We start from the raw sequence: 16,915 nt of genomic DNA on the forward strand, positions 1-16,915 counted from the left end.
TCTTTCTTCCTTCCTGATACTCTTCCACAGGTCTTTTCTGCAGACTCCGCCTTGACTGTTTTAAAGTACGCCCATTCTCCTTCGACCCTTCCGATGTCTTTCTTAGGTATACTGTACTTGTTTTAATGTGTGTCTGGAATTCTTCATTTATTTCCTTCTCCTGCAATTTCCACACCTTTAGCTTTCTCTGCCTAATCTCAGTCATCTTTTGTATCTTTCCCATCTTCAATTTTGCTATCAGAACTCTGTGATCTCCTTCAAAATGATTCACTTGGGAGGGCTGTTACATCTACCAACATTTTCCTGTTACCTTTCTCGACCAAAATGTAATCTATCAGAGTATTTATTTTCTTATCGCAGCTATATCTTCTGACTTTCCTTTTTTTTTTTTTTTTTTTTAAACCATGTGTTATCATTGATCAGCTCATTTTTCCTACAAAAGTCAACCAAAATATCTCCAGCCTTGTTTCTCTTCCCATAAGCAAATGGTCCTATAATCTCTTCATCTCCTTTTCTTTCCTGACCTACTTGGGCATTCATGTCTCCTATGATCACGAATTGTTTGTCCTGGAAATGGCCTTCCAGATATTCAGGGTATTCCTCTAGATCCATAACTGTATTTCCTGTTTGTGGAGCATGTGAATTATGTCTGTAACACCAGTTTCAAGTCTCAATCCGACTTCAATCAACCTGTCATTTATATTTTGTACCAATTCTAGGTATTTCTTTAGGTCTTTTCTAATTATGAGACCTACACCATTTTTGGCTTCTCTTCCCCCACTATAGTATAAGGTGTAACCTTTCTTCAGTTTCCTCTCACCTTTTCCTTTCCATTTGGTCTCGCTGATTCCCAGAAATGCTATATCTTTGTCAACCATAAAATCTACAATTTCTTCCACTTTCCCTGTTAATGTCACTACATTGATGGTCGCTATCGTGATGTATTTGGTTGCTGGTCACCCATTTCTCACATTTCTCCCAGCATCACAAGAATTGCACATCGCTTGTGGAGAACACCCGCATGTCGTTTGTGGGGAACGCCGTAGCATTTTCCGAGGTGCCAGTACACTTATTATCATATAGGCTTTTATTACGATGGATTTGCCACTTCCAAAGGCATTTTAGAGCTACTGCCAGCCAAAACTTGTAGGCCGCTCCTAACATGGAGAACAGACGCCTTGTGTAGCCGCTCATCTGGAGTACAGATGCTACAGTTGATATGGGGTTTCAGTGGCATTTCCTTCACTGAGGGCCCATTTTCCTTCTATAAGGACTCCTCCACCCGTAGCCGTTGGTCCTTTTAGTGGATCAGGCTATTTACCGCTGTCCAACACTCGGCGTGGAGACACTGGTTGTATGGTTTACGCCATTGCCATAGCAGATTTAACTTTACACTTGCAACACAACTGGTTGTCTCCTACACAACTTATATACAATTAGCTTTTTTGCATTCTAGATGATGTGCGAAAGGGTACTACTACTATATAAGGAAATTTGAGCAGTTCAACTTCAAAGTTAATACAGATTTGTTTATCTTGGAGATAGTAGAAAACAAGATATCTTACCTTTTTTATTGTTTTTATAATATTTTGCTCATTTTAGTTATTAAAGGTCATATTTTGGTTATATTTTGCACGGAAAAATGTACTGTATTTCAAAAGTAATGTCCGATGTTGCTTGTGTCAATGTGTTTGTGGCATTGTGATGAAACTTGAAGCTCGGGCATCAATACTGAATTGTTGAAGCTTATTATCTCCGGGACATTACTTATAAAATTTTCTCTAGAATTATTCTCAATAGAATTAAATTACAACTTGACAATGAACTAGGAGACTATCAAGCAGGTTTCAGGCCTTGGAGGAGTTGCCCTGACCAAATTATGAGCCTCAAACTGATAATGGATTACAACAAAAAAAGAAATAGAGATATGGTGATAACATTTATTGACTTCAAGAAGGCCCATAATTGTATTCCCAGGAAATCTTTATTAAAATTTTTACGACACATCCTAAATTAGTAAATGTGATAAAATTAACTCTTACAGAGACTAAATCAAAAGTAAAGTTCAGAGGCAAATTATCAGACCCATTCGAAGTAACTACTGGGTTACAGCAGGGTGATGGTTTATCACTTATTGCTAAGGTATAATAGTGTTGCTATAGTCACATACCTTTGGTCTATTGCATGTCTGATATCGTCTGTAACTTGCAGTAATGTTGGCATGGTACTGTCCTTTCTTAACGCCGGACTGAAAATTGTTAGGGAGGGAAATCTGCGACAGGTATTCAATGATTTGCACATAAATTACACGTTTGAGTGTTTTGTGAGGGGTAGGGGAATGTACTCTGGGTGGTAATCTGTTGGAGAGTCCAAGATAGTGTTTTTTGGGATTGGACGTATTAGTGCGTCTTTCCAAACGTCAGGGAATACTCCACTGGTCAGGCAGTACCAAGTTGAATATGCAAGTATTGACAGTAGAGGCCCAATTTCAATTAAATTTATAGAGATGCCATCTTTACCTATCACATTGGAAGTGCTTGAGTATAGCACGTTTAATATCATTTATGCTGATGGTGCAGAAAGAGAACTGGTAGCGCTTCGTACAGCATGTGTAGCTTATAGGGTTAACAGATAATGAAACAGATCCTATGCTGGATTGAGAAAAGTAATTACCGGTATTTAACTTATCTAGAAATATGTTGGAGATGTGCTCCTCTATGAGTTTATCTATGCCTAAAGATCGTAGCTTCTACAAGGTTTGGCTTATATTATTATTTGACACTAACTGCTGAAAGTAGTACCCTACTTTATGAAGCCATTTCATCCCTAACTTCCCATTATATTTCACTCTAAATCACACTGTAAATATTTCCTCTGTAATCTGAATCATGTACTTTAATGAAGACTTTTTTGTATGGTACACTTCGTTATAATGGCAATATAAATCAGGTTGTAATTAAATGATACATTAAAAATGCATAAACAGAGAGAAAGGCCAAAGCTAGCTAGCTACTTTACGTTTTTGTTTAATGTTATTATTTTTACATCCCCCTAACTACTGTTTTGGTTTTCGGAGATGCCAAGGTGCCAGAATATTGTCCTGCAGGAGTTCTTTTATGTGCCAGTAAATGTACAGACACGAGGCTGATGTATTTGAGCACGTTCAAATATCACCGGATGAGCCAGGATCGAACCTGCTAAGTTGGACTTAGAAGGCAAGTGGTCCACCATCTAAGCTACTCAGGCCGACTATGTGACTGTTAATCCTCTGATCTTCACCCTAGGGATCAGCAGTTTTATGTGGAATATGAACCAAAGGATATGACTTTTCATTTCTAAAACTTTACGAGAATTGCCAGGGGAGGGAGTGATTGATATATTATGGCAGGAGTAATAAAGGATTAAGTAAGCCTTCCCAAACTATTCTCTTGGAGCCTGGGCAGGTTCTGTTTGATTCTGCCTCATATAAGTGTTTGATCCTAGAATTGCAAATAAGGCTTTATGTTGTTGATATAGTGAGAAGATAAGGGAGAATTGAGTGATATATTCAGAAAAGCATTGCAATAAGCTTTACCTTTAGAGACTGCCTTTGCAGTACCTCAACTTATTGGAGTTTAACAAAATGATACAACATTGTTATAACCAAAATTTCAGAATGGTGTGTTCAGAATATTGCTATTTATACTTACCCAAAAGCACTTCCTTTATGAAATAAAGAACTTAGTTTGAGTCAGAGGTAAATGTTGGCGGCTTTGTTTGATATCCTTGAGAAATGTCTTTTGCATGATCCTTCTTGCACCATGTGCACCAATGATTAATATCACTTATCTGTCAACCTTCTACTATCAAAAATTGAATAATACTAATCCTGATTTCGGAACCACCACCACCACATTTGCTCACAGCCTACACAGCTAAACGGCATATAGTAATTGAACTCCTACTGGGAAATTATGGTGTATAGTTACCTCTTTTCCCTCTCTTTGATAGTTCACTAATGCACACAGCAGAGCATGCATAGGAGCCTGGGCAGGTTTCATTTGATTCTGCCTCGTATAAGTGTTTGATCCTAGAATTGCAAATAAGGCTTTATGTTTTTGATAGAGTGAGAAGCAAACCATCACACATTATGCATGTATTGAAAATAATAAGTGGTAAAGGTAATAGGGAAGTACATATTATGGAAATAGTAAAAATAACAGGCAGAGTATACTGTAGTAGAATTAAATTAATTTCAGCAGTATTTTGTTATGGTATTTCCAGACATATAGTTGTAGTATTGAAAAGGTGGAAACGTTTACGTTATTATTATTATTATTATTATTACTTATATATTATTCTCAGTTCAATACGGACCAAAAACATGAAATTCATAACCATCAATATAGTTATGTTGCTGACTCTTCTTCTTCTTCTTTTATGACCACATAGGATCACTTTAGTCAGTCCATCATTTAGGTCTCTTTGAAGGGATTGTTTGGGCTTTGCGGTTCTCCCAGTACTTCTTCAGACGCTCTGATCTTTGTTCCCTTTCCTCAGTTGAAAATATGCGTGTTGTCGGTTTGTTTTGTGTAAGGGTAAAGCGGAGGTTTGTATTCTTGAGTTTTATATTTAATTTTATCTTATTTGTGGTGTCTTCTGTTGTAAAGCCTATTTCCTTCAGATCCTCTCTTACTTCTCTGATCCATTTACATCCTGTTGTGGTATTTTTTGAGACTAGATTGTGTTGTACTAGTTGTTTCAGAAGTCTCGAATCCTGCATCCTCATGATATGTCCAAAGAATCCCAGTCTCCTCTTATGCATAGTATATCTGTAATGGGTTCTAGCTCTTTGTACATGACTTTGTTAGGTATTAACCGCCACTGGCCATCTTTTTGGTGCAGGTTCTTCCAATCCTCCTTTCAATTTTCTGAAGTCTGTCCGTTTTTAATTGTTTATTCAGGTAAAAAAAGTGTTTCTGCTGCATATGTAGCTTCTGGTTTTATAACTGTGTTGTAATGTTTTATATTTGTATTTATTGATAGACATTTCTTTTTGTAGATATCCCATGTTAATTTTTGTGCTTTAGCTAATCTATTTGTTCTTGTTTGGATTGAGATTTTTTCTTTTAGGTTATGTGTTATTACTTCTCCAAGATATTTAAATTGAGTTACTATTTTGATTTTATTACCATTATGGTAACTTCTTTTAGTTGTGTTGGTTTTTGGGGCATAATTTCTGTGTTTTCAAATCATATGTTGAGGCCAATTTTATTTGCAATGTTTTGAAGTTCTGATATCTGGGTTTTGGCTTCTTTTATGTCCACTGCTAGTAATGCTAAATCGTCAGCAAAACCCAGGCAATTTGTTTTGATTTTTTGCCCAATCTTTATTTTGGAGGGGAGGGGGGACATTTCCTAAACCATTCCCTCATTACCATTTCTAGAGCACAATTAAATAATAATGGTGAGAGCCCATCTCCCTGCTGTAGTCCAGTTTTAATTTCAAATGTCTCTGATGTTTCACCCCTAAACTTCACTTTTGATTTGGTGTTGGTGAGAGTCAATTTTATCATGTTTTTTAATTTGGGGTGTAGTCCAAGGTGCCTTAAAATTTTAAACAGAGGTTCTCTACGGATGCAATCATAAGCTTTCTTGAAATCTACAAATGTTATCAACATGTCTCTGTTTCTTCTCCTGTTATAGTCCATTATCAACTTAAGACTCATGATCTGATCAGGACAGCTCCTCCAGGGTCTGAAACCTCCTTGATATTCTCCTAGTTCTCAAGTTGTAAACTTATCCTATAAAGGATGATTATTGAAAATATTTTGTATGTTATGTCTAGGAGCGAGATTCCCCTGTAGTTATTAGGGTCGGTTTTGTCCCCTTTTTTTGTGAAGTGGGTGAATGAGGGCTGTTGTCCAGTGTTGTGGTAGTTCTTCTTTAATCCAGATAGAGACAAGTTGTTGATGAAGGGCAACTTTTGCTGATGTTCCTGCATATTTCCAGATTTCCGCAAAGGTCTGATCTTCTCCTGGCGCTTTGTAGTTTTTTAATTTATTCAGAGCTTGGTGGACTTCCTTTACTGCTGGGGGGGATTGATGTTCTCTGGTGGTGTTTTTATCAGGGTGTTGGTGTCCATATGAAGGAGTTCTGTAGGTTCCTCACAATTTAAAAGCTTGTTGAAATATTTAGCCAGAATTTCTGCATTGTCTTTATTGTTATGGGCCAGCTTACCATTTTCATCCTTCATCAGTAGGGTTGGGTGTTCATATTTTTGGAGCTGTTTTCTGAAGGTTTTGTAGTAGTCCCTTGATTGAGTTTTATTGAATTGTTCTTCAGTTAACTGCAGTGTGTCCTTATGATGATGTCTTTTTATTTTTCTTAAGACTTGGGTAGTTTCTTTTCTCTGTTTTACTAGATTTTGATAGGATATTTCTGTTTTTTGGGAATGATGTAATAGCCATGCCTGATGTCTTTTCTACACTGTTTTGTCCATACAGATGTGATCCAGTTGCCATTCTCCTTTAGTGTAGTCAGGGTGTTTCCATGTTTTGAGTTTTTGAGGCTTCCTCTTAAAACATGTAGATTTTGAGATTAAATTATGGTTTCTACAAGGTCAACTAGTCTCTCTCCATTTTTATTTGTTTTCTTATGTTTTGGCCATTTTCAGATGATGTCACGGTGGTTTCTTTCTCTGCCTAGTTGAGCGTTGAATCGCCTGTTAAGAATTTTACATGGTGTTTGGGTTGATGCATAAGTTTGTGCGGTATTCTTTTGGGTTGGCAACAATGCAGCGTGAAGGGATTGCTTGTACAAGGCTGATTCAAATATATTTTAAATATTTTTGAACTACATTCAAACTAGTCATTATGGATCAAACAATCATTTTAACCTAGCATGGTTAAGTTTATCAACAGCAAGGGATTGCTTATCGTTATTCAATTGTTTTAACTGAGTTTGGAGTTTGTGTGTTGTGAAACACAAGTTTCCTTGATTGTGAACATATTATTTGTGTATATTTCAGACAAATGGATATGGAATCACAAATTAAGAATGAGCATTTCCAACACATTTTATTCTTTGAGTTTAACCGAGGATCCAGTGCAGCATGAGCTGCGAGAACAATTTGTGAAGTGTACAGGAATGAAGCAATTGCTGAAAGAACAGCACAAGAATGGTTTTTCCACTTACAAGCAGGACGGTTTGACTTGTCTGATGATCCACGTTCTGGGAGACCTTCAGATTTTGACAAAAATCGCTTGAATGAGTTCCTTCATGAGAATCCTCGTCAAACAACGCGGGAAATGGCGGAAGTTTTTGAATGTGATCGGTCAACTATTGTACGCCATTTGCATTTGATGGGTAAGGTACAGAAATTGGGTGTATAGGTACCACATGTGCTAAGTGACAGTAACAACAATCAACAAAAAACATCTGTTCATCATTGCTTGCCCGTCATCGGTTAGCTTGTGATAGACACGAAACATTCCTTTCAAACATTGTCACCGGTGATGAGGAATGGTGCCTGTATGTCAACATGAAGAAAAGGAAAGAGTGGCTCAGCCGATCAAAGAAAGCAACTCCCCGTGCCAAGGATAGTGCCCAACCACTGAATATCAGGTTGTGTGTTTGGTGGAACAAAGATGGCATTCTTCACTATGATCTTCTTCCGAAAAACATATAGTGGCAAGCTAAGATGGCTTGCCATTGCTATTGACAACAAAAGACAAAGACAACAGCCAGTCTTATTGCTCCATGATAACTCTCATCCGCATACAGTGCAATTGACCAAAGGTGTGATTCCTGAACTTGGCTGGGAACCTCTTCCTCATCCTCCATATTCCCTCACCTTGTCCCCTCAGATTTCCATCTTTTCTGCTCTCTTTCTAACCACATTTAGGGGCAAGTGTTTCCTGACAAAGCTTCTCTTGAGCAATGGCTAACAGATTTCTTCCAGTCAAAACCAAAACAGTTCTACAGGCGAGGCATTCAACTGCTACCTGAATGTTGGCAGAAGGTCATAGAGAGTGGAGGTGAATATATCACTGAGTGATTGTGATTGTGAGTTACAGTGCATGACAGTGACAGTAAAATAAAATAAAATAAAATAAAATAAAATAAAATAAAATAAAATAAAATATAAGAACCGCACAAACGTATGCATCAATTGTATAGTTTCAATAAGATATTTAAAAAGTCTGAATTAAAAAATTTAGCATGAAGAGGAATGGTAGGAATATAGCTAGCACTCAAAGGAGCTTGTGGTGCCATTGTGAGATAAATGGGGCTGAGAGGACATGTAAGGTAGGGTTAACAATGAATGAAAATTGAGTAACATATATTGTGATAAATATTGTAAGAATTTAATATAACTCATGTTAGAAGGTTAACTATTAAGTGGTTATACATAATATATGAATGAATGAATGAATGAATGAATGAATGAATGAATGAATGAATGAATGGAAGGAAAATAAATAGAAGCTGTTAAATGAGATAAGATTACATTTTATTTCATTTATTTCATTCATTCAAAAATAACTTATACCAAACTCAAAGATTTGTTGTCTCTTTTAGGTAACTTTGGAGGCATCTGTGGACTGTTTGTGGGATTTAGTCTTATCAGTGTAGTGGAGTTTGTGTACTTTTTCACATTCCGACTATTTTTTGCAACTCAACGAGGATCACATTCTGAAGAGCAGCCTACGACTGAATCTTCTACTGGTGAACGCAGTAACTTTCCTAATGGACAGAAGGGAGAACTGTACTGGAAAGAGTTTCAAGCACCACGATTCTAGGACAGTAGAAAGCTCATAAGCTGAAGTGTGCTCGTTTGAACCACTTTTCAAATGGACATGATGATAGTGATTGAAAATAGGACTGGAGTTGGGAAATGCACAGTTATATTATTGTTATATAAACAATGAGTGATTTATGAAGAATACTTGAATACCAATCCCTTTCCATTTGGTCTCACTTAATCCCAATATTGATATTTTTCTTCTATCCATCATGTCTAGGAGTTCTTCTAACTTTCCAGTTAATTATAGAATGTTCATAGTTCCAATTCGGTATTTGGGTCTCTTTTTTATTTGGGGTTTCCTTTCAGAACATTGTATATCATCAGCCTTACAATCATCATACTTTACAATTGTCTGAGAGGACTTGTCAGTCCGGTCTATAATATTCTTTCCGAGGCTCTTTTTCTTATTGAAAGCAACTGTACTCAATACTCTCCTGCTGACTTGCTAGGCCTAACGCATAAGAGGATTTTCTTTCAGGGTTTACTCCCTTAGCCTTTGAGGATGCCTTCCTCGTCCTACAAGGCAGTAGGTTCCATCTGTACACCCCAGAAGGATGGGTTGCCTCTTCCGCCATCTCCACCGTACCGAAGTCCGTCTTCTCCGCCGTAGATGCCGTTGAGGTCTTCACCCTTAACCCAGGGCAAGGGCCCTCCATATTTATGACCCCTGGAGACAGGGTGTCCCAGTATTTTAAAACCCCCAGGCATTGGGCTACCTGTTGGGAAGGCCACGAAGGAAATGGATAGATTTAGTTAAGAGCGATGTACTGCTGAGTGGTCATGATTGAGACAAGTTAGTGGAGGAAGAAAGGTACAAGGACAGGATGAGATGGAGGAGGCTCATATAACACAACCGGGAAACTGGAGATGGTTTAGGATGATGATGATGATGATGATGACTTGAATGCCATACAAGTATGAAGTTATTTTAAGCTTAAGGAAAAAAAATTAATCACTTAGGCTCATTTTAAAAATAAATGGATATTCAAAGTATTTTGAGTTAGTATGCACTTGGGATATTTATAGAAGACTTAATAATAATAACAATTAAAATAATAATACATACATACATTACCATTATAGACCATTATGCCTTTCAGTGTTCAGTCTGCAAGCCTCTGTGAATTTACTAAACGTCGCCACAGTCCTCTATTTGCAACTAGTGCTGTGGCCTCATTCAGTTCTATACCTATTATCTTAAAATCGTTAGAAAATGAGTCAAACCATCGTCATCTCAGTCTCCCTTTACTCCTCTTACCCTCCATGACAGAGTCCATTATTCTTCTAGGTAACCTATCCTCCTCCATTCGTCACACATGACCCCACCACCAAAGCCGGTTTATGCGTACAGCTTCATCCATCGAGTTCATTCCTAACTTAGCCTTTATTTCCTCATTCCAAATATCCTCCCACCATTGTTCTCATCTGTTTGTACCAGCAATCATACTCGCTACTTTCATGTCTGTTAATTCTAACTTATGAATAAGATATCCTGAGTCAACCCAGCTTTTGCTCCAATTTAACAAAGTTGGTCTGAAAACAGACCGATATAAAGACAGTTTCGTCCGGGAGCTGACTTCCTTCTTACAGAACACTGTTGTTCGCAACTGCGAGCTCACTGCATTAGCTTTACTACACCTTGATTCAATCTCACTTATTATATTACCAGCTTGGGAGAACACTCAACCTAAATACTTAAAATTTTCTACCTGTTCCAGTTTTGTATCACCAATCTGACATTCAGTTCTGTTGAATTTCTTACCTACTGATATCAATTTAGTCTTCGGGAGGCTAATTTTTATCCCATACTCATTGCACCTATTTTCAAGTTCCAAGATACTAGACTGCAGGCTTTCGGCACAATCTGCCATTAAGATCAAGTCGTCAGCATAGGCCAGACTGCTTACTACATTTCCACCTAACTGAATCCCTCCCTGCCACTTTATACCTTTCAGCAGATGATCCATGTACACTACGAACAGCAAAGGTGAAAGATTACAGCCTTGTCTAATACCTGTAAGTACCCCGAACCAAGAACTCATTCTACCATCAATTCTCACTGCAGCCCAATTGTCAACACAAATGCCTTCAATTGATTTCAATAATCTACCCTTAATTCCATAGTCCCCCAGTATGGCAAACATCTTTTTCCTGGGTACCCTGTCATATGCTTTCTCTAGATCTACGAGACATAAACACAACTGTCTATTCTTCTCGTAACATTTTTCAATTACCGGGCACATACTGAAAATCTGATCCAGACAGTCCCTCTGTGGTCTGAAACCACACTGGTTTTCATCCAACTTCCTCTCAACCACTAATCGCACCCTCCCTTGCCAGTGAATACTTTGCCTGGTATACTAATGTTCCAAAGAGATACCTCAATAATTGCTGCAATCCTTCCTGTTCTCTTGTTTGTAGAGAGGTGCAGTTACTGCTTTTGTCCAATCTGAAGGTACCTTACCAACACTCCATGCTAATCTTACTACTCTATGAAGCCATTTCATCCCTGCCTTCCCACTATACTTCACCATTTCAAGTCTAATTTCATTCATTCCTGCTGCTTCATGACAATGGAGTTTATTTACCATACTTTCCGCTTCCTCAAGCAAAATTTTCTTCCCCCCCCTCCATGAACTTGGATGTTCACGACATCACCATGAAGATTTCCTTTTACATTGAGAAGATTTACAAAGTATTCCCTCCACTTGTCCAGTGATTTCCTGGGATCTATTATGAGTTCACCTGAATTACTCAAAACACTGTTCATTTCCTTTTCCCCTCCCTTTGTAATATTTTTTATTACTGCCCAGAAAGGTTTCCCTGCTGCTTGACCTAGCCTTTCCAGGTTATTACCAAAATCTTCCCATGACTTTGTTTTTGGATTCAACAACTATTTGTTTCACTCGGTTTCTTTCATCTACGTCTGCATCAGCCCTTGTTTGGAGCCAGTTCTGATCAGCCTTCTTTTTATGTTTACAAACTGCTCTCACTTCATCATTCCACCAAGATGTTTGCTTTTTCTCGTCTTTACACACAGTTGTTCCTAGGCATTCCCTTGCTGTTTCTACTACAGCATCCCTGTATGCCACCCATTCTCTTTCTATATCCTCAGCCTGCTTACTGTCCACTGTTCAAAACTTCTCACTAATCTTATATGCACTTCTGTCTAATCTCCTCGTCCTGGAGACTTTCTACCCTTATTCATTTGCAGACAGATTTCACTTTCTCTACCCTAGGCCTAGAGATACTTAGTTTACTACAGATCAACAGATCGGATAGTGGCCTGTATCATCGAAAAATCCCCAAAAACCTGTACATTCCTAAGAGACTTCCTGAATTTAAAGTCGGTTAAGATATAGTCTATTATAGATCTGGTACCCCTAGCCTCCCATGTGTAGCGGTGAATAGCCTTATGCTTGAAGAATGTATTCGTAACTGCTAAACCCATACTAGCACAGAACTCCAGCAAACGCTTCCCATTCCCATTAGCTTCCATATTTTCCCCACATTTACCAATCACCCTTTCGTATCCTTCAGTTCTATTTCCAACTCTCTCATTGAAATCTCCCATTAGCACTATCCTATCCTTGCTGTTCACCCTGACTACGACGTCACTCATTGCTTCATAAAACTTGTCAACTTCATCCTCATCTGCACCCTCACATGGTGAATACACTGAGACAATTCTCATCCTAATTCTTCCAACTGCTCGTTTACGTGCCTAACAGAACTTTACAAATAAAAGTATTTGTATTATCCCGCTTATCAATACAAATCAACTCATCTGTTAGATGGAACAAAGTGTATACATGTTTCAGCCTATTCTCAAGGCCACCTTCAGTAGCAGAACAATAACACAAACAAATTAAAAATCTTGATGAAGTGAAATGACAGTGATCATGATTAATGAATTAAAAACATATTGAGATACAAAGTACAAAGGACTGCTCCTGAAGATGGCCTTGAGAATAGACTGAAACATGTTTAGACTTTGTTCCATCTAACAGATGAGTTGATTTGTATTGATAAGGAGGATTTTATAAATACTTTTATTTGTAAAGTGATAACTGTCAATATGGAATGAGATTTATAACTTGCAATGCCTAACAGAAACTATATTGTGTGCAATGGTATTCCTGATCAACAGCCCTTCCCCATACTCTGCCCTTCCCTTTCTAACACCCATCAAGTACAATTTATAATCTCCTATCTCTTCCTCGTTATCTCCCCTTACCCATATATCACTTACTCCTAGCACATCCAGATGCATCCTCTTTGCTGACTCAGCCAGTTCTACTTTCTTGCTTCCATAAGCCCCATTAATATTTATAGCTCCCCATCGAATTCCATTTCGTTCGCCAAGTTGTTTCCAAGGAGTCCCTCGCCTGTCAAATTAGAGTGGGACTCCATTACTCCCATAGGTCCGAGGCTTGCTTAAAATGTTCTGAGCTTGGTAAATTCATGAAGCAGGATGCTACCCTACTTGCACATAGTCCAAGTGATGATCTCTCCCCTAACGGGTTAGAGACCAATGGTGGATTGTATAGTCCTAGCCGCCTGAGCACAAGGAGGGCCACGAATCAGAATATGTCCGAGATGCCCACTCCCATTCCATAGCAACTGGTATTCCGACTCTCAGGTCCACTTACTAGGCCACTCAGCCGTTGCCCATGGTTCACGAACTAGAATGTGACTACAGTAACCCACACCATGGTCCACTAAAATAATAATAATAATTTCATTATGATATCTCACTAATTTGTTGACAGGAGAAATATTCACATTTATTTTAAAAAGGAAATATTTTTATTTCTTGCTACTGGTTTAACATTGCACTAACACATCAAAGGTTGTCAGCACACAAGGATGGGAAGATGATAGGATTGGGATGGTAGCAGCTGTAACTTTAATTAAGGTACAGCCCCAGCATTTGCCTGAGGTAAAAATGGGGAACCACGGAAAAACATCTTCAGGGCTGCCAACAGTAGAATTCAAACTCACCGTCTCCTAAATGCAAGCTTGCAGCTACACGATCCAAACCACACCGCCAACTCGCTCGGTGGTTTCAAAATGTCTTACTTACTTATTAATGCCTCAAAATGTTTTAACATACTAGCTGATGAAACATTTACTCTTTATGCCAGGTGCACTTAAAAGAAGGATGGCACTGTAATTTTAAGAGATGTTTTCTTAATGTTTCCATTCATGACAATGAAATAGCAATAGCAAATAAGTTATTAATAGAGCTGGAGTTTATTGGTGTGAAACTCTCATAAATACAGGGTCATAGTGCAGCAGCAATGAGTAGCCAGTGCAAGTGTTGTGTGCAGCACTCGTAGAAGAAACTCATTTCAAAGCTCTCTACGTACACTCTTCTAGTCATGCGCAGAATCTTGTACTATCTCGTGCTTACTACGTGACAACTGTAAGAATGCTTAGCCATGATGAAAGGTATAATTAATTTCTTCAGTCTGTCACCAATGTGAAACGAAGTTCTACAAGAAGAAAATTTTGAATGATAATCTTAGTGCAGAAAGAGTAATATTTTAAAATTTTGCGAGCAAGGTGGACAGAGCTTGTTTCATTCAGCGAATTGTGTCTGGCTATTTCTGAACCACTGAAAGTGATGCAGAAACAGGATCATTCGGAAACATCAGGAAAAGCATTTCTATTATCCACTGCACTCAAAAGTGGCCAGTTTTTACTGACAGTTGTAACCATTGGTCAAACATTTTATCTGGCTGTCGACTCTGCAAATACTTACAAACCAAACAGTGTGACCCATCATCAGTATTGAAATATGATTAATCGCTCACAGAAGAAGTTTGATGAATGAGAAATGATGGTGAAAATTCATTTAAAAAGCTATTTTCTGAAGCTCAGAAAATCATTGATGAATTGGGAGTAGTGACTGACATGCCATGTATAGTAGGCAAGCAAAAGATCAAACTATTAATACAAATCAAGTAATCCTGAAGAATAATATAGACTAGTATTTTCATTCCTTTCCTGGCTGCTTCCTTCATGAAATCAGTGACAGGTTTTCATTGCACATACACATACTAGCAAAACTCTCTTTCCTACTGCCAGAGAAAAGTTCAAATCTGATCCAGATTGAAACTGTAAAAATATTTGAAGACATACTGGTATATACCTGATCCTGCACATATGGAAGAGAACTTGCAGTGGTGTAAAATAATTTCCTTGTGATTATTTTTTTGAAAAGTGTCAAGAAGACACATTTCTTCCAGTACATTCCATATTGCAAATATCCACTACTTTCCCCATATGAACAGCAACTGCAGAAAGATCTTTCTCTAATCCCTGGCACTTAAAGACTTAGATAATTCTACATCACAAAAATGACCTCATGCAAGCAACACCTGAGTCCTTGAAAGTGGCTAGCTATTGATCAGCAACCAATAAGTTTGTTCTTCTCTCAATGCATCATCTACTTTTCCAAGCACCGTGCTTGACAGAAAATCACCTATATACTTCAAATCTATCATACTGGGACTTTTTTCTTTTATGTTATGATTGTTATTGTTATATATTTTGTCTTTTAGTTGTACAGCTTATATTTTATATACCGTATTAGTGCTCCTGATATGATAAATAAATAATACCGTAGCTTAGCACTCTTGTCAATACATAGGGAACTATATGTGAAACCAAATGAAGTACGGTACTGGACTTCTTGGCTAAAATAAACATGCAAACTGGACCTTGTCTTTGTAATGAGTGATTAATTTTGTGTACGGTACATAATGATTATTTTGAAGCAATGTTGTAATTATTATAAAGATTCAAATACTATCTGCGCACTTTTTAGCGATAGATTTGTGTACGGGTTTGAGGAGCAAGGAGGGAGCACTTCCGGTTCCGTTAGTACTGCCAATTGAATGGAAATGAAATCTGAATTGAATCGATAATATGATCGATCGATATGAATATTCTAAACCTTTGTTATCTTAAGCCAACAACTATGTCACACACACATTGTATAACATTTCTCGATGCGAATCTTATTCCCAGAGTGAATTCTATTGTATAGCTTTGCTGTGTAAATAACAACAGTACTAGTACGTAAAGTGTACGCCAGATGTCACTTAGCGATGCATAAGCGATTCATAGTTTGTGTTTCAAAGGTTGCCAGTACGAATCTCGAAGATTGCCGAGGTCGACCGATTCAGCACTAGGGTGTAAATCTATCGCTAAAAAGTGCGCAGATAGTAATGTGACTAATAAATAAATAAATAAATAAATAAATAAATAAATAAATAAATAAATAAATAAATAAATAAATAAATATATAAATCATAATGCCTGATTTATTATTAGGTTTTTATGAAAAGACATCGCTAATTTTTATTTTGCTTTGTTTTTATGATTGTCAATATTTTAAGAATAAATATTTGTCCAATTTTATTCATTTTAATTTCTTTGTCTTGTCTTGTCTTGATAATTTGATGGGCTTCGCTGAATAGCGGTGTACCCAGTCACAGATCTGATAATAAAAACACGCAGTATGGAGGAGGCGAAAACACAAAGGCTAAAAACTAAAAAGGAGGGTAAGAATTCAACTACTAATCTACTATCTGTGCACTTTTTAGCGATACATTTACTCCCTAGTGCTGAAGCGGTTGACCTCGGCAATCTTCGAGATTCGTACTGGCAATCTTTGAAACACAAACTATGAATCGCTGTGCGACATCTGTCGTACACTTTACGTACTAGTACTGTTGTTATTTACACAGTAAAGCCAAACCAAGACCGACTACAATAATATCAGACCTTAATGTTACTATCGATTAGGAGGAAAATGGCGACTTCGTGGGCGAGCGTTTGAGACATGTGGTTGGTTCATATCTGTGTTTACATTCTGTTAGAGAGTGTTATTTTGATCGAGTTATTGAAGTATAAAGTATGTTTGGTAAAATAGTAATCTATAACGGTTTATCAGTATGTTGTTTTGTTAGAAATTTATATGATGGTATTTTTTATGTATAATAGTGCTTATATTGTGCTGTAATATAGCACAAAATGGGTCGTTCCTGCTGCGTTCGTGGTTGTAGATCTAATTATACCGTTGCTGAAGCTTTTAAATTCCCTGAAGATAGATCTC

At 37.6% G+C, this 16,915-nt stretch overlaps 1 protein-coding gene across 1 annotated transcript in view; it reads left to right on the forward strand.

The window, feature by feature from the left end:
- LOC136874537 (sodium channel protein Nach) overlaps positions 1-8,915 on the forward strand; it is a 143,607-nt gene extending 134,692 nt beyond the window's left edge. The window contains exon 10 of the mRNA XM_067148174.2: positions 8,562-8,915. Within this exon, the coding sequence (XP_067004275.2) occupies positions 8,562-8,782 (221 nt within the window). The 3' untranslated portion in view covers positions 8,783-8,915. The remainder of the gene's footprint in view (positions 1-8,561) is intronic.
- The last annotated feature ends 8,000 nt before the right edge of the window (positions 8,916-16,915 follow it).

The sequence above is a fragment of the Anabrus simplex genome, chromosome 5 (genome assembly GCF_040414725.1).
Source record: "Anabrus simplex isolate iqAnaSimp1 chromosome 5, ASM4041472v1, whole genome shotgun sequence".
In the NCBI taxonomy this organism is placed as follows: Eukaryota; Metazoa; Arthropoda; class Insecta; order Orthoptera; family Tettigoniidae; genus Anabrus; species Anabrus simplex.